General features: G+C 41.5%; 1 protein-coding gene across 1 annotated transcript in view; it reads left to right on the top strand.

The window, feature by feature from the left end:
* The window catches only part of farsa (phenylalanyl-tRNA synthetase subunit alpha), a 43,664-nt gene extending 18,119 nt beyond the window's left edge, over positions 1 to 25,545 (top strand). The window contains exons 2-13 of the mRNA XM_048617812.1: positions 2,160 to 2,297; positions 2,474 to 2,572; positions 4,768 to 4,886; positions 7,763 to 7,855; positions 8,715 to 8,843; positions 9,398 to 9,513; positions 10,645 to 10,729; positions 12,139 to 12,238; positions 14,470 to 14,638; positions 15,550 to 15,627; positions 17,639 to 17,753; positions 24,753 to 25,545. Of these exons, the coding sequence (XP_048473769.1) occupies positions 2,160 to 2,297; positions 2,474 to 2,572; positions 4,768 to 4,886; positions 7,763 to 7,855; positions 8,715 to 8,843; positions 9,398 to 9,513; positions 10,645 to 10,729; positions 12,139 to 12,238; positions 14,470 to 14,638; positions 15,550 to 15,627; positions 17,639 to 17,753; positions 24,753 to 24,858 (1,347 nt within the window). The 3' untranslated portion in view covers positions 24,859 to 25,545. The remainder of the gene's footprint in view (positions 1 to 2,159; positions 2,298 to 2,473; positions 2,573 to 4,767; positions 4,887 to 7,762; positions 7,856 to 8,714; positions 8,844 to 9,397; positions 9,514 to 10,644; positions 10,730 to 12,138; positions 12,239 to 14,469; positions 14,639 to 15,549; positions 15,628 to 17,638; positions 17,754 to 24,752) is intronic.
* Positions 25,546 to 25,651: the final 106 nt, after the last annotated feature.

Below are 25,651 nucleotides of genomic sequence, written 5' to 3'. Positions count from 1 at the left end.
GTGGCTGTGAGGGAGGGGTAGATGGGGAATGAGATTTTAGGGGAGTGTTGGGTATGAGGTGATGGGTGTGTGAGGGTTGAATGTCGTGATGGGAAGGAAGCGTTGGTGTTAGACTGCTCGCCATCAATTCATGGGCAAACCAGAGGGATAGAGACACTTGGACAGGCACAAAGACTTCTCCTGTGCTTGGACAACCAGCCTGAGCCTATATAAAAGCAGAATACTGCCAGTGCTGGAAATCTGAAATAAAAAGGAAAAAAATGTTGTAGAAGTTCAGCAGGATTGGCAGCATCTGTGAAGGGAAAGAGACAGAATTAACATTAAACACAAAAACTGGAGTCCTGTTCTGATGCAGGGTGACTGACTCAAAACATTAGCTCTGTTTTCTCCCTCCTGATGCTGTCAAATCTGCTGAGTTTCTCTGGCAATTTCTGTTTTTGTGTTTCAGATCTCCAGTATCTGCAGTTCTTTGTTTTGTTGTAGAGTATAGCGTTCTAGGCCCATCCATCTCCAGCTGCTTCATCAGTGACCTTCCCTCCATCATAAGGTCTGAAGTGGGGATGTTCGCCATGACTGCACAATGTTCAGCCCCATTTGCGACTCCTCAGACACTGAAGCAGTCCATGTCCAAATGCAGCAAGATCTGGACAATATCCAGACTTGGGCTGACAAGTGGCAAGTGACATTCATGCCACACAAATGCGATGACTATCACCCCTTCACATTCACTGGCGTTACGATGACTGAATCCCCAACTATCAACATCCTGGGAGTTATCATTGATCAGAAACTCAACTGGACTCACCACATAGATGTAGTGGCTACAAAAGCAGGTTAGAGGCTAGGAATGCTGTGGCAAGTAACTCACCTCCTGACACCTGAAAGCCTACAAGGCACAAGTCAGTAGTGTGGTGGAATACTCCCTGCTTGCCTAGATGAGTGCAGCCCCAACAACACTCAAGTAGCCTGACACCATCCAGGACAAAGCAGCCCACTTGATTGGCACTACATCCACTAGCAGCCACTCCCTCCACCACCAACGCTCAGTAGGAGCAGTGAGTACTGTCTACAAGATGCACTGCAGAAATTCAGCAAAGATCCTCAGACAGCACCTTCCAAAGCCATGACCACTTCCATCTGGAGGGACAGGGCAGCAGACATATGGGAATACCACCACTTTCAAATTCCCCTCCAAGCCACTCCCCATCCTGACTTGGAAATCTATCGCCATTCCTTCAAAGTCGCTAAGGCAAAATCCTGGAATTCCCTCCCTAATAGCATTGTGGGGCAACCTACAGCAGGTGGATTGCAGCGGTTCAAGAAAGAAGCTCACCACCACCTTCTCGATGGCAACTAGGGATAGGTAAGAAATGCTGGCCAGCCAGTGATGCCCACAACCCACAAATGAATAAATTTTTAAAAATTACATTGCGTCTTCTGTGATTCTTCATGGCATATAAATTGATTAGAAAATATCTATAATAATTCCAGCACACAGACTTCTCTCCTCCCAGCCCGTCCAGACAGATAGGTGGCAGTTCATCCCATCCAGACAGTGGGTGGACCTGTCTAGCCAGGTGTACTGTCTGAGAGTGGGTTGACTCAGCTGGGCAGATAGATAATGGTGGGCTAACCTGTTCAAATGGACACTAGATGACTTAACCATCTGGGCTGCCAGATGGCAGACCAAAATTACACGTGGGGGCCTCCCCTAGCTTTTGTTTGTTGGAGAAATCATGTTGGAAATTCAAGAGAAACTGGGCCTTATTTAAAAATATTCACTGGTTCGAGGTGATTTTACAAATTATTACTTGCCCCAAATTATTTATCCACCTTTTGATTTGGGACAATTGAAGTTTGTGTGGTAAAGGTACTTGCTCAGCATTGGGTCACCGATAGGCTGAATTCGTATTGAGCTATTCAGCTGCAGAGGGCATTTTGGCATGACCTTTCCAGACTACGTACATACGCATTCCACAACAGGGTCATAGGTTAATGAAGAAGGATAGGAATCTTGTTGCCACATAACTAGAGCTCATGTTTTATGTGTCCAAACCTCTGGATTACTTGCCCAGTTGCATAACTATGTCATGCCCATTAACATGTTCCTGCTGAGTAAAGCTCATGCTCTGTTTCTTTCTTTCTCTCTTTTATTGCAGGTGATTGAGGCTGAACTGCGATCCAGCAAGCGTTGGGAGCTGACTGATGAAGGGAAAGAGATTGTGGAGAAAGGCAGTCATGAAGCTCGGGTTTTTGATGCTATTCCACCAAATGGAATTACACAGAGTGACCTGATGGTGAGCATGTTGCAGTGGCATGCTGATTAATTTAAGAAGTCTTAACCCTGCCATGAGGGACTCCCAGTCACTCTGTTTCCATTATTAAACATCATTAAATTTGCATTTCTACAGTCTGCATCTTAAAGGATGAAATGCTGCTTTCAAAAAATGGACCTTTTTTTCATTTTTAATAGAAACTCCCAAGTGGAAAAGTGGGATTCAACAAGGCCATGTCCAGTAAATGGATACGCATAGACAAGAATGCCGAAGGAGGACCTCGCATCTTTAAGGCTGTAGGTGGTCGCAAATTCCCTAGTGTCTGTGTAACTTCACTCTTATAATGCATGTAGAGCTATCAGATTTAATCGTCCAAAGTTGATAGGCTTGTTTTGAGAAATGGGTTTTGCCATCACTGTACAGCCCCCAACATGCACATGCATACAGATGCATGGGCACGCAAAACAGCTTGAGTGTTGAAATCAAAAGTTGTCAACAATGTTCAGTGGGTACATTAACCTAAAAACAAACACAAAGGACTGTGGGTGTTGGAAATAAGCAACAAAAACAGAAATTGCTGGAGAAACTCAGCAAGTCTGGAAGCATCTGTGGACAGAGAAAGAGAGTCAATGTTTCAGGTCCAGAGACTCTTCTTCAGAACTGTTAACTGCTTTCTGTCCACAGATGCTGCCAGACCTACTGAATTTCTCAGAAATTTTTGTTTTTGCTTGTGGGCACATTAACCTGTCTGCTTTAATTTAGTTCAATAGTTTTATTTCAGTTGAAGATATTTCTGTGATGTCTACATGGGAATGTGCCGACTTTCTCTTGGTCATTCATTCTTTCCCATTCATACTAGTCACAAGTACTGACTGATCTGCTTGTTTATGAAATAAAAACAAAGGACTGGAGAAACTCAGCAGGTCTGGCAGTATCTGTGGAAAGAGCAGATTAAACATTTGGGTTTGCATCCTTACATAGAACCCTATTTTTAAAATCAAATTAGATGAAATTAAAGGGTGTCAGCTCCTTAAAGGGGCACTGCAACAAAGTCAAATATTCAAATTTAACTTAACAAAATTCAGATGCAAGTTTTGACTTTTTTAGTTCCAGTGAACACTCAGTGCTGCAAGGATACTGGGCTTGGACATAGCAGTAAAAGAGGGCTGGGCAGTTGGGCTGAAATTCCTGCTCAATGCGTGCTGTCTTGACCTGTTTGTGGCCACTTTGGCCAGGCCCAGAAGCACAACAGCTTAAACACTGTGACCATTTAACTTGAGGGCTTTCAAGCAGTTTATTAATTCACGTACTTCATTTCTACCTAGTCAGACTCAGCTCACCACTGAGTTGGGCAGTTGAGTTGGAACCTTGTTCAAGCCTTTAGTGCAGAATGTGGGTTGATGCTTCAGTGCATAACTGTGGGACTTAGCTTGTCAGAGATACTCTTCCCTCAGTCCTATATTAGCTAATTCAAGAACAGATTTCTGATTGAACCAAGGCCTTTAGCAATTTGATTGTTAGTGCACTTAACACAACAGCAGTGGTCAAGTTATTTGCAGTTTTGTTCATGTTTGCTGCCTCTTTTTAGCAGTGTTGCATGACAGAATGACAAATACATGCACAGGGGAAATGTATGTATTGAGATTTTCCAAAGTAGCATCCGTACTTATGGAAAAGTTAAACAGTGAAACTCCAATTTACAAATATTATTACCTTTGCCAATTGTTTTTTAATCAATTCAAAATACGTTGGGTTGGTTAATTCCTCCATTAGGGAATTTGCATGAACAGTGTTAAGTATTTTTATTAAATATTCATGGTAATTTTGAACTTGTATACTGAATGTTGCTTTTCATGCCATATGCAGCACCTAGTTTGGAAAATAGTGATTGAATTTGCAACAAAGTTGTTGAGATGAGATCTGTACAGTGGATTTCCAGCATGGTTCATTCCCTGTCGTGCTCACTGCTTGTGCCTGCTGTAGGGGAATTGAGCGGAGGACAGATGTTTTCCCCATCAGTTGGGAGGGGTACTCCATGAAAACTAGTTAAATGTAAGAAGGTGAAGGGGCTTCATTGCAGCACACCCAGTTCTTCTGAACACTGAAGTTTGGACTGAAAGGAAAAGGACTTCAGCCATCAAGCCTACTGTTATTGCAGTCTGTAATGATGAGTACAGCCAGTGCCTCTGTCCCCTCACAACCAAACAAGTTTTCATATTTACTTTTGAGGCCACACTTCAATCTGTCCCATTCAGACGTGACTGTATAACCATCCATCTCCTGACACACCAGCTGTTCCTTTAAGTTCCTTTTCAAAGGTGTTAATTGTAAGCGTCTTAACTACACTTCCTATTAAATTGAGTACCTGAGATGATTTCTTCCGACAAACAAGCTTGTGAAATTTGCCATCACGTAATGCAGAGAATTCACATGAAAGATTCCGCTGTTTTCCTGATATCTAATAGTCATTTAACTTGCTTTCCTCTGATAGACTGATTGCATTGAAGATGCTGTCAAAAACAAGTTGCTGCTGGTCCAACAGGGGAAGGACAGCAAACTGGATGATAAGGAGAAGAACGAATTAAAAAAGAGAAAGCTGCTCAGTGAGGTGTAAGTCTTCCAAGCCTTTCACATCTTGGTGTCTTTGGTCATTCATTCTGTGCCATGAGGCACAGTTTATGTCTTCCCTTCAAGCGCCAGCGCACTGTTTGACCACAGGAGGCATCAGGGTCATGGTGTGAGAAAATGCACCTTTGCTTTATCTATCAGTGACAAGCTCCTTCCGAGTGTGGGCGGATTTGTGTAGAACTCTGTTTTCCCCTTCCCCATGATAGCAATGCTAAGTTGGGAGGGAGGATGCGGAGGCTAGTACAGAGGGATGATGGAAAGGGAAGTATCAGTGTAACTTAGCCTGCAGGGGTGTGCTGCCCAGCAAGACCAGAGGAATAATGAGAAAGATTGAGCGCCTTGCTATGCAGAAAGAAATTGTAATTGCAAGTTATTTTCTGTGGATGGCAGTGAGTACTGTGTAGCTTTACTATATTGTACCGCTGATACTTGAAGTCATAAATACATAAGGAATGTAGGAACAGGAGTAGGCCATCTAGCCCCTCTAGCTTGTTCTACCATTCATTGAGATCATGGCTGATCTGTGGCCTAACTGCCTTCTACCTGTATCCCTTAATGCCTTTGTTTTAACAAATATTTTTCTGTTTCATATTTAAAATTAGCAACTGATTCAGCATCCACTGCCCTTTGTGGAAGAGAGTTACAAACTTCTACCATCCTTCATGTGCAAAAATGCTTCCTAACATCTCTCCTGAACAATCCCTAACTTGTGGATCATCCCCTAGTTCTAGAATCCCCAACCCGTGAAAATAATTTATCTTTATCTACCCTGTCTTTTCATGTTAATATCTTGAAAACTTAAATCTACATTTTAGTGGAGGAATACCCACCATTGTAGTTCAACAACACAGGTTTCAACAGTCCATTGAAATACAGTAGCAGTTCTGAAATCTAACCACAGTGAAGCCAAGTGTCTGAAGCAGCCATCTGCCCTGATCTAAGCCCAAGGTGCACATTGTATGACTCTCACCTAGTTTAAAGCTGTATTTTAATGTGCTCAAGTGGTCTATTAAAGGTTCTGGGAATTTTTTTAAACTTCCTACAGTGCTGTGACACCTTACAGCCTCCGCCCACACCCCACTTCCCAGCATTACTGCTCACTTGGAGCTACAAATGCATCTGCTCATTTGAACTTCACTTTCTAGCTGACTGTTAAATTAAACTGAGTTCATAGCTTCTCTAGGACCTCTTTTGGTGATAAAGTCAGCAGTTTTACTTGGTATCTTTTGTCTGAAGAAATAATGTTGCTCATATTTAGCTGACCAGGTAAATATTTATTAGAAGTAATCGTAAAGACTTTTTAACTTTTTCGTGACCGTTTTCCATATCAAACCTGTTTGAATCTTGAATGGTTTGCACTTCTTTTCTGACTTCTCCCTATCAGCATGGTACTGAGAATTTTGACCTGTCGCAGTTGCCTAATATCCTTCTTTCTCAATCCCTTGCTTCCATTCTGATTACTCCCTTATCATGTATGAACACATTTTCTTATCTTTAACTTGTTCATTAATAAACGGCCACAGTTACCAAGTCCGAGTCTGTTGGTTTTCAGAATGTGTACTCAGCATTATTGTGCCATTTTGAACAGTTCTGTCACTTGTGCTGAGAGCTATAGGAGCTGACAAATGAAGAATATTGCATTTTTTTGTGATTAATTTCACTTATTGCTAGCCTTTAAGGCCACTCTAAGGTTACTTTGTACCAAACAAAGGGGTGTAACTACAACTCTTTCATAATAAGTACATCTCCAAGGTGTACCAGTTTTGGTTTATTTTATCAAATGTGGCCAATGCCTCCAGGGCTAGTATTTATTGTGAATTTCTAACTGCTATCAAGGACACTTAAGAATTAGTCACATTGCTGTGGGTCTGGAGTCACATTTAGTCTAGACCAAGTAATGACAGCAGATTTTCTTCTCTAAAGGATATTAGTGGGGTTTGTAATATGTTGGACAGATGGGTCTTTTACAACGATCAATGATAGTTGTCATAATTATCATCACTAAGAATAGCTTTCATTGCCAGTTTGAGTCATTGAACTGCAAGCCAACCACCTGCCATCGCAGGACCCATGTCCTAGGAGCATCAGTGACTTTACCACTACAGTATTGTCTTGCCACTACTGACAGCATTTGGTCCTATAGGTCCAGTGAGAACCTTTACACAGCCCTGTACAATGCTATGCAGCAAGTAGCTGCCCAAAGACCTGCCAAACCACCCCCTTATCACCAGACAGGAAGGCAAGCTGAGATGTCAATCAAATTGGGCTGCTTTAATGGTGACACTGTAGCCTCTTCAGTAGCAACTTTGTGTTCAAGTCCCACTTCAGCAATACCATAACCTAGGGCTGACGCTTGGAGCTACTGCTTGTTGGTTGAGAGTTAAGGTTTCCAACTGATGTCTGTGCTGGAGGTAAAAGGTCCCACCGCATAATTTCCAGAGGGCAGGGAGTTTCCCAGATGTTCTAACCAATGTTTATTCTTCAGTCAACGTCTCTGAAAGAACCGTTGATCTAGGCATTATCACATTGCTGTTTGAGGGAGCTTTCTGTATGTAAAGTAGTTTCCTGCAATTCTTGCATTGACTACACTTCAAAAATATTCAATTAGCTGTAAAGCACTTTCACGACCTTTGGATGTCTCAAAGTGCTTCAGTGAAATGCACTATATAAACACAATGTAATTCCTTTGATATTTGGGAGTTAGGTTCAGAATGAAATCAGGTAAAGACCAAAAATGCCACCAGCTTGTGTCTCAATTTAAGTCACTACGCTGAGAACTGGAAAGTCAAAGTGAGTCATGGGCAGAACCACAAGGAATGAAAGTCACTGAAATTGACTTTAGCTCTGCTTTTCTACAGGACCGTGAAGACCTACTGGATCACCAAAGGAAGCTCATTCAGCACCACAGTGGTTAAGCAGGATACTGAACTTACCCCGGAGATGATAGCCAAGTAAGATGCTAGAACCAATTAATACAAACCGTCAAGAAAGTGGCAGTAGTTAATGTCCAATGCATTGTGGCATAAACAGCAACCTAAGATCAGTCATGTCCCATATTGTGGCATGGTGTCACCTCAGTCCCATTGCAGCCCAACAGCTAAAGAATAGGAGACCCCAACTAAACAATTACACAACTTGCATTATTAACCAACACTGGAGCATTTTTTTTGTCCAGCTGTTTTCATCTCTTCCCCAAGAATCTGCAGCAATAACCTTTGTTGGAATTTGGTCTGTGGAATGCAAGTGGACTTCAGCATATGGTCAGAGTGACTTTGCACTGGGGTGGTGATTGTCTTGGTGATGTTCGAGTGTAAAAAGGTCTTGCAGTTGAGCCTGGTGCTGTTTGCATGAGTGGCGTGCAAGCACACTGCTTCAGCGAACAGCAGTTGGGGAACAGAATTGAATGATTTTATTTGTTCCCCTCCTCCTAGTGTTGATAAGATTCCATTTGGTGTTGGGAGATCATCTGGCTTCACAAAATGGGCATTGAAATTACAACTGTCCTGCTTTGAATGGCTCTGTACCACAACACCTAATATACTTACAAGTAGCAGTCTGAATTTGTGATTCCTTTTCACAGTGCAATTTTAGCAACTTGCTGTTTCACCTTAACAGAAATTTCATTCCTATTTTGAACGAGAAATATTTACTAATCCTTGTACCCGTTATACAACTCAAATTAAGTCACAATTTGCCCCAGATAAGGTTAATCCTGCTTGGCGGATCAGCTGTCTTTTTTTTTTGGTGTTACTTTTGCTGAAGGCAGCACTGTGGTCTCTAAGATGTGCCCCTGTGAAATTTTGTTGACAGTGGATCTTGGAAAGAGAAGAAGTTCAAGCCGTACAACTTTGACGCAATGGGTATCGTTCCAGAATGCGGCCACCTGCACCCCTTGATGAAAGTCCGAACACAATTCCGACAGATATTTCTGGAAATGGGGTAAGTGAGGTTATTTCCTCAACCGTCTAAAGTGATCCATCTGCTAGTACTGCCAATGTTGCTTGTTACAAGAGCACTGCTTATTCAGTTGTAATTAAGGAATGAAATATGAAGGATATTTGTCATAGACCATTTTATAGTGAGTATAGAATGATACAGCACCGAAAGAGACCATTTGTTCCTCCTTTATATAGTGGTGGCTCTACAAAATTGGCTCAGCTCTTTGTATAATTTTATTAGAGTTTCTCTTGACAGAGCGTAATAATGAGGGGGAAAAATGTTAATGATCATTTAGTCGGTATTTCTGCATTTGGGAAACTGAGGTCTGGTTGACAAAAGGAAAGGAGCAAATTTGGAATGGAGTTCAAAGGGGAAAGAATAATTTTCAGTAATGATGGTTATCCAATATTGCCTTTATCTCTTACTGAATTTTCATTTCACTTCTCTCTATACTTGTGCCTCCCTGCCACCTGCCCTCCCTAGTAATGAGCTATCTGGAACAACTGCTGTCATACCATAAAGGATGTTTATTAAAAGTTTTTGAATCTTTTCAGTTTCACAGAGATGCCAACCAATAACTTCATTGAGAGCTCATTCTGGAACTTTGACTCCCTCTTTCAACCTCAGCAACACCCAGCCCGAGACCAACACGACACCTTCTTCCTATCTGGTATGTACTCTAAATCTTGCTTTTGGTGATTTGGATGTGGCACAGTAGTTGAGTGAATTAAAACACCGCCTTTATAAAGCTGCTGGCCTGACCCAGTACTGAGTCAAAGGGAAACAAAAACCAAAAATACTGGAAATACTCAGCAGGCCCAGCCACATAAGTTGGGAGAGAAGCAGTGTTAATGTGTCAGCTCAGCATGTCTCTTCTTCAGAACTGAGATGGAAAAGAACAGATTGAACTGATCAGGAAGGAACCATTGGCTTCTGCAGGAGATGACTGGTAGGTCTCAGAATAGCAGGGAAGGGAAGAGTTTCTCTATCTGGTTCACATTATTCTGTGGGAGTGGAGTGAGGACAAGTCTGCGCTCAGCTATAATATTCAGTATTGGCTGTGTTGTTTGTTAACGATCGTTGACTCTGCCTACCTGTTAATTATGATCATTTGGTTGACCTTTCTGCATTTGTGAAACCATGGGTTCAGACAGGAGGAGAAAAGGAGCAAAATCGGAATGTGGTTCAGGATGGAGGGGGCAGTTATGGTATTTTTCAATAGGTATGGTTACTCAGTATTGCCTTGATCAATCCACCGATTTTCATTTTTCTTCATCTCACAATTGTGCTGTCTCTGTTCACCCCATTAAGGGTTGCATGGAGCTACTGCCCCAAACCTTGTTTCTCTAATCCATAACCACAAGGCACTAGAGAGTTGCTTAACTTTTTACTGTTTTAATAAAAGCTGATCGCCTATTGGACCTCTTTGCTTTGCGTAGGTGCACACCTCCCTCCTGCCCACACCTCTATGTCAATGTTCCTCCAAGAACAGATTTTCTAGCTATTCAGTTTGTTGTGCTTCTATTTACTTCCTGAACAGCAATTGCACTTAATAATTAGATTGCAATTACTTTTAGAGACATGTGCAATGTTGTGTCAAATAAATGCCAACCTCCTTTTAATTGTTTATTTCAACACCAATATATTTTGCACTCCTGTATACAGAATGTCCCGACACTAGTGGTATAAGGGAGGGAGTGATGTGAACTACATCCACAGGTTGTGCTGCACTGCAAAATAATAACTTTTATTTTTGGAATTTTAAGTATCCCTGCTTTTTCCCCTTTTTAACCACACCCAGAGCCAGCCACTGCAACAAAATTTCCAATGGATTACCTTGAAAGAGTGAAGAAAGTTCATTCAGAGGGCGGATATGGATCCCTGGGGTAAGTCTGCACTAATCACTTCAGCTAACTTGGTAGATGCAAGTTCTATTTGTCTTTGTGCAGTGTTGTTCAGGAATAATGTACAGTAACGAGCTTTTTATATTTGGATTTGTTCACATATCAACCAATACCACTGAAAATAAACTATACGTTCCATCACTTTGCCTTTTGTGGAAGTTTGTGGTAAGCAGATTGGCTGCCATGTTTCCCACGTTACAATGAACACGTTTTTGAAGAAGTTTGGCTGTCTTGCAGCTTGTGGTGGTCAGATAAAGGCACAGTCGTTTGGCATCTTGAGGAGAAGATGTTTAAATTTCAGGAACTGCCTGATGACAGACTCTAATATTAAATTTGTCTGTTCTCTCTGCAGACTGACCTATGTGTTTGGAGTGAGTTATGTTTATGTAGATGATGTGGTTGGCTACGTTGGGATAGGGGCAGGATTGAGAGCAGAGGTGAGGACAAAGTGCCCTAGAGAGGGGACGTATAGGAGTGGGAGAATGATTAAATGCAGGATGAAGGAGGGAAGTGGGCACATTTGATCAAGGGAGGAGAAAATTGGGTGTGATGGCTTTGGTGGGGGAATTGGCTGTGCTGCTGTGGGGGAAGGTGAAGTTGGGTGTGAGGTGGATAGGGTGCACAAGGGCATGGGTGGGTGTTTGCATGTCATGGTGATTTGAGGTTGGTGCACTGGCAAATGGGGGGCATAGGTGAGCAGGGATGGGGAGAACTCTGGGCTGGATTCGGTTGTGCAGAGCCTTTGGCTTTCTGTGCTGGGCACAGGATTGGCCTTGTGTGTACTGGCATGGATGAGGGAGTTGGGAGCACTGGCATTTGTAAACAGGGCATTCTTGCATACACGGCTTGTGTTGGGTGGTGCACAGAGGGGAGACATTTTTGCGTACATACGATGGGCATTTGGCTTTTCAGATGCAGAGATGGGTTTGTGCCTCACAGCGTGGGTTTAGCCCCTGTCCGTGATCAAACCTCACAGTCTGCTGTTGAGTTGGCCGTTTTTTTTTTCAACCAAGTAAATCATCAGAATTGTCCAGTGGTCTACTTGCGCTCACTGCAGTTTAAAGAATCCCTTTGTAATCTCTTGGGTCAAAGTCCAGGAGGAGTGATTTAGTTCCAAGTCAGGATGGTCTGTAACTTAAGTTTGTAGGTAGTGGTGTTCCTACTCAATTTGTCTGACCTTGGTTTGGAAGGTGCTGTCAAAGGAGCCTTGTTGTAGTGTGTCACATCAATGCTTCACACTGCTGCCACCATGCTCCAGTAGTGGTGGGAAAGAGAATGATTGAATCATTTTTAAAACTATTTCTAAAACAAGTGTGTTGCATTCAAAGCCATGCAAATGTTGCAGTCTTTAGTTCTTTATGTTTTCAGCAACTATTTGTGTACATATCCAGATACAAATATGACTGGAAGATTGAGGAAGCACAGAAGAATCTCTTGCGAACGCACACAACAGCAGTCAGTGCACGAATGCTGTACAAACTTGCCCAAAAGGTGAGGTTGACTATTTTCTTCCTCCTATCCCCCTTTGAGGAAGTATCTGCTCAGGTGTTGATTGTCTCCAGTGCTTCACCATGATGGCTACTTTTTCCATGTGTGTCCTCTCCTGAGCCCTCTGTGTTTGCAATTTACGATTGTGATCAGGATGGAGAATCCAAGATCCCATTTGATTTCTGTCCTCCCAGTTTCTCGAGTGCTAAAGTGAGTGTGCCTCATGACAAATGTACCAAGGCCAGGGATCACGGGTCACAGGTCACGTCCATAGTTCGGCTTTTTTCTAACCCAAGTAAATAATCAGACAGAACCTCCAAACCTTTAATTTGTCAGTATCTTTATTAGAGCTGTCAAAGATCAGCACAGGTTTGTCTGATCTTAGTACTGCTCATACTCATTCGTGCTTCTATCATATGTAAAATTGTATTTAAGTTCATCAATGGGGATGAAAAGGGGACAGCATATATGCAAAGTGAGATTAGTGGTTGAGTGCCACTTTTTAAAAATGCTACTTTAACATCAATATATTAAAATGGAGATCATTTTCTAACCTGAAGTGTTGCCATTTCCTGACATGCAGTCTATTTGCTTCACTAGGTATTGACAGACTTTTCATTATTGTCCTGTAGCTGAGGAGGTAAAAGGTAATGGTTCCATCAGTAAAGTGGTCAGATGGAAGCACCTACATAACCTTGTGAAGATGGTTAATGCAAAATATGCACGAGGGTGATTTGATGGAGAATGTTGTCATTATGTAGCCATTTTTTTTGGCTTATGTCCTGCGCTATAAAATTTGATGTGGGACTCCCAGCTCTGCAAGCTCCTGTAGTGCTTCCCCTGCCTAAGGCAGCATGTCCTACCCACAGGGCTGTTTTATGTGTGGTAGAGCTCCTCTCACTACCTCCCCAAATTGTTTTGAGAGATTTGTCAGAATGACAGTGGGGCACTGTTTAATTCCATCCCTAGCCAGCTGGTGAAATACAAAACTAGATGCTATGATGGCATCCTGCTGTTCACAGAGAATGTGTTCCCAGAGAACTTGACAATCTGTGATTTTTGTTTTCCACAATTTGGCAGACTGCACACGTGCAGTGCACACCTTTGCTCCAAGAAGTAAGTTACGTTTTATTCTTATCCTTTTTTCTTTAAAACCACAGATAAGCAATCATTAGTTTCTTAGATGGCAAGAAGTAAGCATTATGTAGTAAGCTTTGCAACACGGCTTCCTAACTATTGCCTGGTATCCCAGCAATATCCTATTATACTATTTTTATTGGTATCTTTGTTATTTTGGGTGAGACCAATTAATCCACATTAAAGGAGTGCTTTCTGATTAATTTAGTTTAGTTTAAAGAGACACTGTATCAAAGAAAATCCAGAGGAGGCCTACTAAGTTTTAAATTAAAACTTTTGGTTTTGATATACTGTAGTCTCAGAAGGTCCACAGAGTACCACTGAACACCACATGCTCCCTCTCCACAGACATGCACACGCAACCACAGGAGAAGGCAGGCAGTCTGGTATTGCTACCCATTCTAGGGCCCAACAGCTGATCCTGTCAGGCCCAGGAACATCTTCTGTTACTATTTTTAAATATATGAATTTTACGCCTTTTAAAGGGGCATGGTGACAAAGGTAAAATCACTAGAGAAAGTTGCAAAATTAAAATTGAAGCTTGGTTGTGGGAATGTTTTAAATAGTCAATTAAATAGCAATGAAATTAATTTAAGCCAAATCAGGAGTATATCTGTGTTTCAAATACTTAACGAAGCCATACCCTTGCTTGTCAATTATATTGTCAAGATAAGTAACCAATTAACAGGCATTTGAGAGTATAGGGATTCTTTCACATGGATGTAGTGGAACACTGAAGTCAATGGTCCCTGACATGGACTGCTGGCATTCCCAGGTCCTGACATGTGGATCTCTTTTTCATGTGCTGGGTTAGCAGGGTGTTGTGAATTAACTGTTTGGAACTCTCATGTTAATTTGTTCATGTGCATTTGGGAGACCTATGAGAAGGTGGTATTAAATAGATCTTTTTGGAGATCAGTCATGATTTTTTTAATGTAGTGGTTGAAGGGAATGACGTGAAGCACAAAAGAAAATTATGCTGTGCGGCCTTCATGCTGTGCAAAGCACTATGTCCAAAGCTGCTGTCTGTCTTTCCTGTCCTTCCCCTCTCCAATGTGATCACGTTTTCTATAACAGTTTTCATTCTAACTGTGCAGGAAGAGTTTACACCCGTGAAGTATTTCTCTATCGACCGAGTCTTCCGTAATGAAACACTGGATGCTACTCACTTGGCAGAGTTTCACCAAATTGAGGGGGTCGTAGCAGATTATGATCTGACCCTGGGTGATCTGATGGGAGTTCTCCAGCAGTTCTTCAGTAAACTTGGTGAGACCTTATCTCCATGTGGTTCTTCTCTGTTCTTTCCTGTAACTGACTTTAATCCAGAAAATAATCATGCCTGCTGATACATTTTGAAGTGTGTCTCTTTATAAGCTTTGAAGGAATTATGTGTCACAAGTCAGAAACTTTTTTGCAAGGTTAGGAATCTATTTAATGAAAATGTATATTGCTGTTCCAAAGCTAAAGACCTTTATTGAAAGGAAGCTTGGAGTGTGTAGCTGCATAGGTCAAAGTGAGGAAGTTCAATTTTAGTAATTGAAGGGATTGCTAGATGCTCCAACTGACTAATTTAACACTCATGCCATACAAGTCAGTGTCAGCATTAAGTAACTCCTCTTCATCACTCCTTTTAATCTACACTTTTTTTAACACCCAAATGAAGTGTCAGCATTGATACTTTTTAAAAGTATTCATTCTGTGGAGGTTTGAATGTACAAAGAGGTTGATGATGGTGGGAGCTGAAAGTAGCTTGAAGGCGAGTGATTTGCTGAAACACTTCAGAAGGCACTTTAGTTGATAATATTTCATGTGCGACTGAAGTCAAGTATATTGAGGAACTCACCATGTTTTCTTCTTCAAAGCACATCAGTGATGCAACATGGAAAATGGCCACCTTTTCTAAAAGCTTTTATTTACAATTTAATTTTTAAAACTGATTTTTGATTCTCAAAATGCAAATGCGGGATTTGAACTCTTGTTCTTTGGACCAATGACCCTAGCCTTTGAAATGTTTGTCCAGTACCCAAACCACTTTACAATGAGATTCTACCCTCTGTTTCTCATCTTCCTTTTGAAAATTCATGTTTAAGGATAAAAAATATATGTTATGTTTTGTTCAAAATGTTTTCATTTTAAAAGTTGAGTTTTTTTCTTCGTGGTCTTTCTTCTGTTGACAGGTATAACCAAACTGCGTTATAAGCCAGCCTTCAACCCCTACACAGAACCTAGTATGGAGATCTTCAGTTATCATGAAGGTAAGTGTGAAGATCTGATCTAGAAGATCTTCAGCAGTTCAAGGTTCCTACTCTTTAATAACCTTCAGTGGCAGTGTTGCCATTGTTACTTACAGCTATTTTGTACATATGGGAATATGAATTAGAAGCAGGAATAGACCCTTCTCGCCTGCTCTATTAAATTGATTGTGGCCTGAACTTCACTTCCCCAATAGCCTTTAATTCCCTAATCTATCTACACTTCTGTATTTAAAAGTGTTCAATGACCTTGCCACCTCTATTCTGGGGAAGAGAATTCCACATCCCTGTGACTCTCAAAGAAAAACAGTCCTCTTCATCTGTCTTAAATGGGAGACTCTTTATTTTTAAACTGTCTCCCTTTGCTATAGCCTGTCCAACAAGGGTAAGCAGCCACCCTGTCAAAGTCCTCCAGATTATTCTTCAATTAAATTACCTCAAAACCCAAATTTATAAAAGCCTGAACTGTCCAACCTTTCCTCATAAGATACTTCACCTCACCCCAATCCCAGGTAGGAGTCAAGTGAATATTCTTTGAACTGCTTCTAGTGCATTTCCATCCTTCCTTAGATAAGGAGACCAACACCATACACAATACTCGAGGTATGGTCTCAAACAGTATAGAACTGTAATGAAACATCCCCACTTGTGTTTTATATTCCCTTTTTGTAATTGTGCACAACAAAGTTCATGAATAGTGAATGAATTCACAACACTTAACCAGTTTTTGATCGATGGAAGAATAGGCAGTGGATACTAGGAGAGTTGCCCACTTGGGGAACACTTGTCTGTGGACACTTTCATTTGGCTCAACAGGCAGGCAGTTGTAGCCTTGGTTTAACATTTGAGCTTCAGCACCTCCACCATTGCAGCACTCCCTTACTACTACCCTAATGTGGTAGATTACATGCCCAAATCTGTAGTGTAACTTGAACTTGCAGCCTTCTGACTCAAGAAGTGACTGCATCACCGATGGCAACAACCTAATGCTTAGAAGGACTATTGTACTGGAAGGTTAATGATTTCATTCAGTTTTGAATATTTTTGTCAGCTTTTTTAATCCATGATTGCATGACCTGTTTGTTTAATCGGAAATTCATGTATATAATTACAACAAAATACTGCAGATGCTGCTGATCAGAAAGATAAACAAATTCCTAGAGAAATTCAACAGATTGGCACCATCTAAAGCATGATAAACAGTTAATGCTTCAAGTCCCATATCATTGGACTCAATGTTAACTCCTCCCCCTCCCTCTTCCCTTCCCACTCTCCTCCCTCCCTCCCACTCCTCTCTCTCCCTCCCACTCGCTCCCACTCTCATTCCTTCCTCCCTCCTTCCCACTCCCTCCCGCTCTCATCCCTCCCTCCCATCTACTTTCATCCCTCCCTCCCTCACACCCACTCTTCTCCTTTCCTCCTTCCTTCCCTCCCTCCACAAGTGCTACCAGGCTTGAGTTTCTCAAGCACCTTGTTTCTATTTGGCTCCACTTGCATGAGCATGAGCATGTACATTAGCAGCAATATGTCTCATTAAATATATTTAAACAAAGAATGGCATCTACCTAACAAAAAAAAATGTTGGCATATATTGGGTAAGAAAATGTTAAAGCAGAATTTTTATTTTAGTTTTTAAAAATATGCTTGGTATGCGCATGTGCAGTCACAATTCAGCAGTGAACATGCTGAGTCTGCACATGTCATATCGTTGCTGTCAGCAAACTTACTGTTTTTGTTTTTAACCCATTGCATTCACTCCTTCAAGTTGCCTTTGACTGCCAGTCCCATGCTGAAAACAGATTTTGTAGCTTTCTTTTTGATAGTGTAATACTTGCAAAAACATTCCAAACCACATTCCAAATCCTCTAGCTTAATGAGCAGGATGGTTTAGGTGGCACCCCTTCTTCTAGTTTGTCCTTGATGAATTCTTCTCAACTCTGGATACTCATTCAAATTGTTCACTTGCAGGGCTCACAGGGTCTCATGCTGATTTAAAGAAATGTTCTTTCTCCAGGATTGAAGAAGTGGGTGGAAGTCGGAAATTCTGGGGTTTTCCGTCCTGAGATGCTGCTCCCGATGGGTCTGCCAGAAAATGTGACGGTGATTGCCTGGGGCCTCTCACTCGAGCGGTAGGTAATAACCTGGCCTGGCATAATTGGAAGCAGGTTGAAGACTGTTATGAGAATGTGTTTATGGCCTTCCTCCCATCTCCCCCAACCCGTATACTGCCTCTACAAATTCATCTAGATTGGAGGGGTGGTGTGGATTGCAGGATTTGCATTTCTGAAGTACCTGTTGTGACCTCTAGTGCTGAAAAGCACTCTATAGCCAGCAAAGTGATTTTGACTTGTTGTCCATGTTGAAATGTAGGAATTAGAAGTAATGAGAAACTGGGACTGGGGCGTTGGTGAAACAGCTTTAGACAACTGATGGGATTTAGCAGTTTTATTTTAGTACTGAACAAGACTGACTCAAATTAACACTTATAATAAAGCTGTTGAAGTCAAACAAGTTATTCTTTCTCATGCACTTTCATACCTGTGAGTGCTGTTAGCTGCAACACTCTCCTGATGGTCCAGATGTTTAAAGCAGCAACTTAACTGGATTAGAGTCAAAAAGTCATACAGCACAGAAAGAGACCCTTCAGTCCAACTCATCTACGCCAACCAGACATCCCAATCTGACTTAGTCCCATCTGCCAACATTTGGCACATATCCCTCTAAACCCTTCCAATTCGTGTACCCATCCGGATGCTTTTTAAATATTGTTATTGTACCTGCCTGCACCACTTCCTCTGGCAGCTCGTTCCATACATGTGCCACCCACTGTGTGGAAAGAGTTACCCCTCGGCTCCTTTTTAAGTCTTTCCCCTCTCACCTTAAACCTTTGCCCGGTAGTTTTGGACGCTCCTGCCCTAGGAAAAAGATCTTGTTTATTCGCCCTATCTGTACCTCTCATAGAGTCACATAGCACAGAAACAGACTGTTCGGCCCAACCAGTCCCAGCCGACTATAATTCCAATCTAAACTAGTCCCACCTGCCTGTGCCTGAACCATATCCCTCCAAACACTGCTTATTCATGTACTTATACAAATGTCTTTTAAATGCTGTAACTTTATCCCACAGGCAATTTCTGTTCCTAGTTTATGGTGTACAACTGGAGGTGTACAATTTGTCTCTATACACCCTGGCAAAGAGAGTGGAAAATCAGAGGCTCCAGATGATCATTGTGACACATGTACATACAAGTTCCGGCTTTCATTCCCCAAACATGCCCCAGTTTGTGTCCAAATGTAGCAAGATCTGGATAATATCCAGGATTGTCATGACAAGAAGCAAGTAACATTTTTGCCATGGGTGCCAGAAAATGACCGTCCTCAAGAAGAATGAAACCATCACGCTTTGATAGTTGATGACATTGCCATCACAGAATAACCCACATCAACATCGTGGAGGTTACCATCGACTAAGCAGAACTGGACTATCCGTATAATTACTGTGGCTACAAGAGCAGATCAGAGGCTAGGAATCCTGTAGCGAGTGTATCCCCTCCTGACTCCCAAATGCCTGTCCCCCATCTATAAGGCACAAGTCAGAAATATAAAAGAATATCTCCATTTGCCTCGATGAGTGCAAGTCCAACAGCATTCAAGATGCTTGACACTATCCAGGACAAAGCAGCCTGCATGATTGGCACTAAATATGCAAACATTAGTTGAATCTACCACCACACAACAGCCTTGTGTCTCATTTACAAGTCATAGAATCCCTATAGTGTGAAAGCAGGCCATTTGGCCCATCAAGTCCACACTGACTTCCCAACTCTATCCTTGTAACCCTGCATTTCCAATGGTCATTCCACCTAGCCTGCACATCCCTGAACACTACGAGACAATTTAGAAAGGCCAATCCACCTAACCTGCACCTAAAATGCACTGCAACAACTCACCAAAGCATATTAGAAGCTTTCAAACCTGTGACCATCAACATCAGAAAGGAAAAGGGCAGCAGATGCACTGAAGTGCTGCTATCTGGAATTTTCCCTGTAAACCAGTCGCCATCCTGACTTGGAAATATATTACTGTTCCTTCAGTGTCACATCCAGGAAGTTGCTTCCTGGTAGCACTGTGGATGCACCTACAAATGGACTGCAGCAGGTCAAGAATGCAGGTCATTAATCACCTTCTGAGGGCAATGCTGGCCTAGTCAGCAATGTCCACATCTCATGAATGAATCTTTTTTAAAAAAAACACTGATAGCTTCTGCTTGATGCTCACACTGGACACCTGAAATGGAGAAGCGTTCCATTCCCATCATTGGCCTCTCACCCCAGGTTAATATCCAAATTGCCCCATGCAAGTAAATGTGGTTCTCTTCCTATTCCTGAATCAACAGCAAATTGTTAGGAGATTTTCAAATCTTATTGACCTAACACTTTCCGCAAGATGTGAGCAGATTTCATTTGCAGTCCTTGGTCAGTTAATCTCTCATTTCCAGTTTTAAACTTGGTTATTTATTTGGTCTTAGCCTTGAGAATAGCACCTATTAACAGAACAGTGATTCATCTGTTCACCAAAAATAGTGGATGAGGTTTCCAGCAACTAATCATGCACATTGTCTGTACTGTAAATCTTCAGTACATCACTAATCCTCTTTGAGTTGTCCTTTGAATTCTACTGTACAACAGGGATTAAAAGCTATTTATCATCTAACTCCCAGCGATTCACTGCAGCTTTTGGAGCACAAAGCATTAATTAAGAATCCATCCCTAAGCATGTCATTTTTTTTGCAATTTCACTTATGCCAAACTTTCAGGTCACAACCACACTCAACTTTTTCAGATTTCTTGTTAAGGTGCATTAAATTCCATTGTTAGATAATTGATACCCAGACATGTTCTAAACACTAACTTCACCTGTACTGTGAAAAATTGCATTTCTCGTACTTTAAATATTTTGTTAGAGAATAGATCTTTCACTAAAAGCAAGCAGAGCACAACTGCAAAGGCAATCTCTGTGGGAATTGGCGTGGAGACATCTAGTGGCAGGTCTGTCCCTTCGCAAAAATCTGTATTAAGACAGTGTCTTTCATGGTCTTTAGTCTAAAATGACTTTTCAATTGGTGAAGTATCTTGGTAACACAGAACTTCTCTCCTCAGCAGTAGTCATATTGCTGCAGTGTTTCATCTTGCATTCATCAGAACAGTTGCAAAATACCAATATTCAAGCTGTAGAGACGATTTTAAAGAGGCATCTGAGTCCTGTGTTCAGTAGTACAAATCAATCTTTATTCAGCGCTCCTTACTAACGCAGCTTGGGAGAGGTCTCTAGGACACTACCTTTCCCAATAAAGTACAGGATATTTATACATTCCACGTTACGATAATTACAATGCAGCATTGACATCCACACTTGCCACCTCTCCTCTGACAGTTATGCCGTTCCCCAGACAGTTGCCAGCTGCATCATACTGAGTAGATGCTGTTTGTTACCTGTAATGATTTATTTTCCCGAGGTCATAATAACTAAGTAAAATTTTGCAACTGCCCCCTTAAAATGTTGTTTGTTTCCAGTGTCCTTTCGCAAGGTTAACTGTTACACCGTTTGTCAATAGGTCCTTGGTATGTACACCATTCGTTCTTCAATTCCACAACCACACCCCCCCCCCCGCTGCTGACGGATGGGGGCTTCTCCCTTCTATCTATAGCCATTTGTTCTAAATGAATTCAGTTAAATTCCGTAACATTAATTTGTTAGTTGCACGTATAATTTCAGTATACCTACATATATGTAATAGCAATTACTTATAAAGCCTTTGATTGTGGTGGGATCTGACTTTCCATTCTACACTTTACTAAGTAACAAGTTTTCTCTCTCTCACTAAGATTTCTTTGAGGCACTTCATTATCTTATTTGGTGGCCATGATTCTGACAGTGAAAACCGCTCTCAGTTAACAATTCTCTTCAGCCATGGGCAACTCCAACACAAGCCATCGCAACAGTTTATGACAGAATAAAAGGGTGTTGATTCGTTTGTAAGTAGACACTGGCCATGATGTTGCCATGGAGATAGTGATGGAAACTTTTCTCCTGTTGTATAAATTCTTGTGATGGTTTGAGATTTGGCATTCTCGCATTAGTCCCAGTGTGTCAAACACAAGAAGCATCAGCAATGCGTCTCTTTTCAGCGGTACCTTTTGTTGGCAGTTTTGAGCTGTAGAAAGCACAGCAACCAATTCGTACACAGCAAGCTCCCACTGGCAGCAATATGACAAGAAGCACATAATCTGTTTAGTGGTGTTAGTTGAGGGCTTAATATTGGCCAGGCCACTAGGCAGATATCCCTATTTTGAGTAGCACCCTTTGTGCATCCATCCGAAAGGATAGACTGCTGGATTGACTGTTTGAAAGGCAGCAGCACCAACGTTCCTACATTGAAAGCGTCCATATAAAGTAGTAATAAGGAGCTGTCAAGTGCCGTTATAGCAGTAGGGGAAACTTAATGGATAGCAAGTCTGCATGTGCTCCCCAACCTGTTTCTGCATCACCTTGGCTTTGTTAGTATGTTAGCTGCTTGGTGGTGTATTGTGTACTAAAGACTTCAGTTGGGGGATTTTTTGTTCCAGAAACAGAGGTGACTACAGGCAAAAGCAAATAAATCTTGACAATGGTTCCACAACAGTTGAAACTTGATGCTGTAGCATAACTCTGTTTTAGGGCGAAATGTTTCCTATTGGAGCAATGACTTCCAGTCAAGGACCAAAGCAAGGCATCTTAAGTAACAGTCATGGGAATTTTATTTAGTGGGTCCCTTGTATCCCTGCTATTCCCTTTCTTCAGTAAGATGCATTTAATGTCCATCTGGCTTTAACTGATTACCAGTTCCTGTATTAAGCTGGCGCCAAGGGTATGAATGTTAGAAACTGACCAAGGGTTAGAAGGAGCTTGGGGATTACTTGCATTAACTTTTAGTGGTCACTGAGCATACAGTCTAAATCTAAAGAACGTCCTTTACTCAATTTCGTATACATTATGTCAGATCCTCTTCTGTTCAGTTTATAAATAGCACCAACACATTCACCTGATAGTGTTTTCTACAGGGCAAGAAACCGCAGTTTTGTCCTGTAACTTTATAGGTGCTGACTTCTTCAGATATGGGCCAGAATCAATCATTGCCTGATCAGGAGGATTTATTGGACAGTGAATTTAAAGCATTTTGTCCTTAATTCATTTTAATAGTTGCCAGTGTGGTCTGAACTTTCTCCCTCCTTCCACTGGAAACAAAATGTGCAAAGTTGTTAGCAAAGTATTCTAATATAAAATTCTATTTTGTTTATTGTGTTTTATCCCATCTCTTCTGGTGTTTTTGTTCCTTATGCTATCACCTGGCTGGTTAGGAAGGTTCATGACATTTTCTCAGAGCCCAATCCATTATATCACTTGGAATGTTTCTATTTTTGTTTCTTCCTAATTCCATGGCACTGCATGTTTAGCCCACATACATATGACCAACTAATACATTGATGGATCCGGTCAGCTGTTGAGCGCGATCCCTGGTCTGAGTTAAATTAATTTCCACACCTGTAGACGTAATTGGCAAAAAAGTCAAAGGGAAGATGAAAATGTATTTGTTGTTTAATGCACAACGTTGTTTTGTTTTGAATGAATAGGTGATTGAAGCAGTAACCTTTCTAAAGGTCATTGGATATTATGCATACTTTTGGTAGTGAAAACAATTGGAGTGGTGTTTCAAAGAGCTGGTGCGTAGGCAATGGGCTGAAAGGCCTCCTAATTTGACGGAGCAGGTTAAGACCATACTGGTGCTTGCTATACCTTTTCATAATGATCATTGCTGACCTTCTTTATTTCCCCTTTCTACCTTACATCCTTTGATTCTCTGAGAGACTAAAAATGCATTTGTCCCAGCTTTATCTATACTTAACACAGAGCATTCACAACCATCTAGAATAGAAAATCCCAAAGATTCAGTTCTCCTGAGTGTAGAAATGTTTCCATGTTTACTGCACTCTAAGATTCTATATGTATCTAGAGACCTTCTCGCACAGTGCAACACTTGCACAAAAATGTTCAGTGGCACTAAACCAATACAAATTTTCTTTATCAACGCCATGCTTCCTATTCCAGAACCTAGTTTTCATAAACATGACGAGTATGTCTTTTTGTTTGATAGGTTCTAATGCAAGCATGCTGTTTGTTAAATGTCCATTGATCCGTAGTTGACATTCTAGGCTACGTGTAGTCAAGGTATTTGGTACACCTGCTTTTATTGGTCAGTAAGGAGTTAGGATGTCATTTTGCGGCTGTACAGGACATTGTTTAGGCCACTATTGGAATACTGCATTCAGTTCTCGACTCCCTGCTGTAGGAAAGATGTTGTTAAACTTGAAACTGTGCAGAAGAGATTTACAAGGATGTAGCTGGGGTTAGAAGGTTTGAGCTTATAGGAAAAGGCTGAATAGGCTGGGGCTATTTTCCCTGGAGCATCGGAGGTTGAGGGGTGACCTTACAGAGGTTTATAAAATCATGAGGGGCATGGATGGGGTGAATAGCAAGGTCTTTTCCCCAGAGTAGGGGTGTCCAAAACTAGAGGGCATAGGTTTAAGGTGAGAGGGGAAAGATTTAAAAGGGACCTGAGGGGCAACTTTTTCACACAGAGGATATTGCGTGTGTGAAACGAGCTGCCAGAGGAACTGGTGGAGGCTGGTACAATTACAACAATTATAAGACAAATAGATGGATATATCAATAGGAAGGGTTTAGCGGGATATGGGGCAAATGCTGGCAAATGGGACTAGATTAATTTAGGATATCTGGTCAGCATGGACAAGTTGGACTGAATGGTCTGTTTCCATGCTGTACAGCTCTATGACTCTATCTTGGGTTGTGCTTTATAAAAATTCCAGTGTATTACCTTCCCGATGACTTTTGCCTTCATCTCGATCTCAATCCAACACAAAAAGTGAAGGGTCTAGGCCCGAAACATCAGCTTTCCTGCTCCTCTGATGCTGCTTGGCCTGCTGTGTTCATCCAGCTCTGCACCTTGTTATCATAGAATATCCAAGATCTGAGTTTAAATTTTGCTATTGTTTTTCATTATTGCTTTCCAGGCCAACCATGATCAAGTATGGCATCAACAACATCCGCGAGCTGGTGGGACATAAGGTGAACCTGCAGATGGTGTACGATAGCCCAGTATGCCGCCTGGATCCCTAGCATTCGGCACAAACTGACTCTTTCTGAAGTGTGTGCTCTACACGTCTTTAGCCTGAGAAAAGGTTTCACTATATTCATGTTTGGGAGATTAGGGGAGAGGCAGAGTAAAATTTTGGGCTTCCTGGCCCTGGGAAATGGCTTACTATCACTTGGCCTTGCCATTTCACTGCCTTGTCTAAAATCACAGCGTTCATGTTCCACTTATTTTTAAGTTGGTCCTTTAAAACGTCGCATGGAGTTGACACGTGAACTTTGGTTATTGCGGAAACATGAGAGACATCAAATTGAAATAGAGGTGGAAGGTGGAATTGAACTGCAAGTCAGTTGAAATAAAAAGTTTAATTTTTTAATGTTTGGACTGTTACCCAAATTGTTCTTATTGGCTAGGTACACTGGAACCTTATCTAATTAGCACTATACAGAGCATAGTATGACATCATGAAACCAGCTAGAAGGAAGCAGTGGTTTTAGTCATTGTGCAATCCTCTTTTTTTTTATAATTAATTGTGGTCATGGCCCATTTCCTTCCTTTGTTTTATACAGTGACGCCTTCTGAAAGGCTGTCACTGTAGCATATACCTCATTATCAATGTCTTGATTCCTGGGCAGTATGTTTATAACAGCCACCTTGTATCAGAAATTTAAATGGGAACTGTAATCCAAAGCAATAAATGGAGCAAAACTAAAGTGTATTCTATGGTGTTTCACTTCTTGGTCAATTAACCCCAAGATCTGCTTTAGTTTTATTTTCAGTGAAAGTTCAGTCTTTATGTTGAGTGATTGGAATATGTCC

This window comes from Rhincodon typus, chromosome 38 (genome assembly GCF_021869965.1).
Source record: "Rhincodon typus isolate 14 chromosome 38, sRhiTyp1.1, whole genome shotgun sequence".
In the NCBI taxonomy this organism is placed as follows: Eukaryota; Metazoa; Chordata; class Chondrichthyes; order Orectolobiformes; family Rhincodontidae; genus Rhincodon; species Rhincodon typus.
This window is presented reverse-complemented; position numbering and strand designations above follow the sequence as displayed.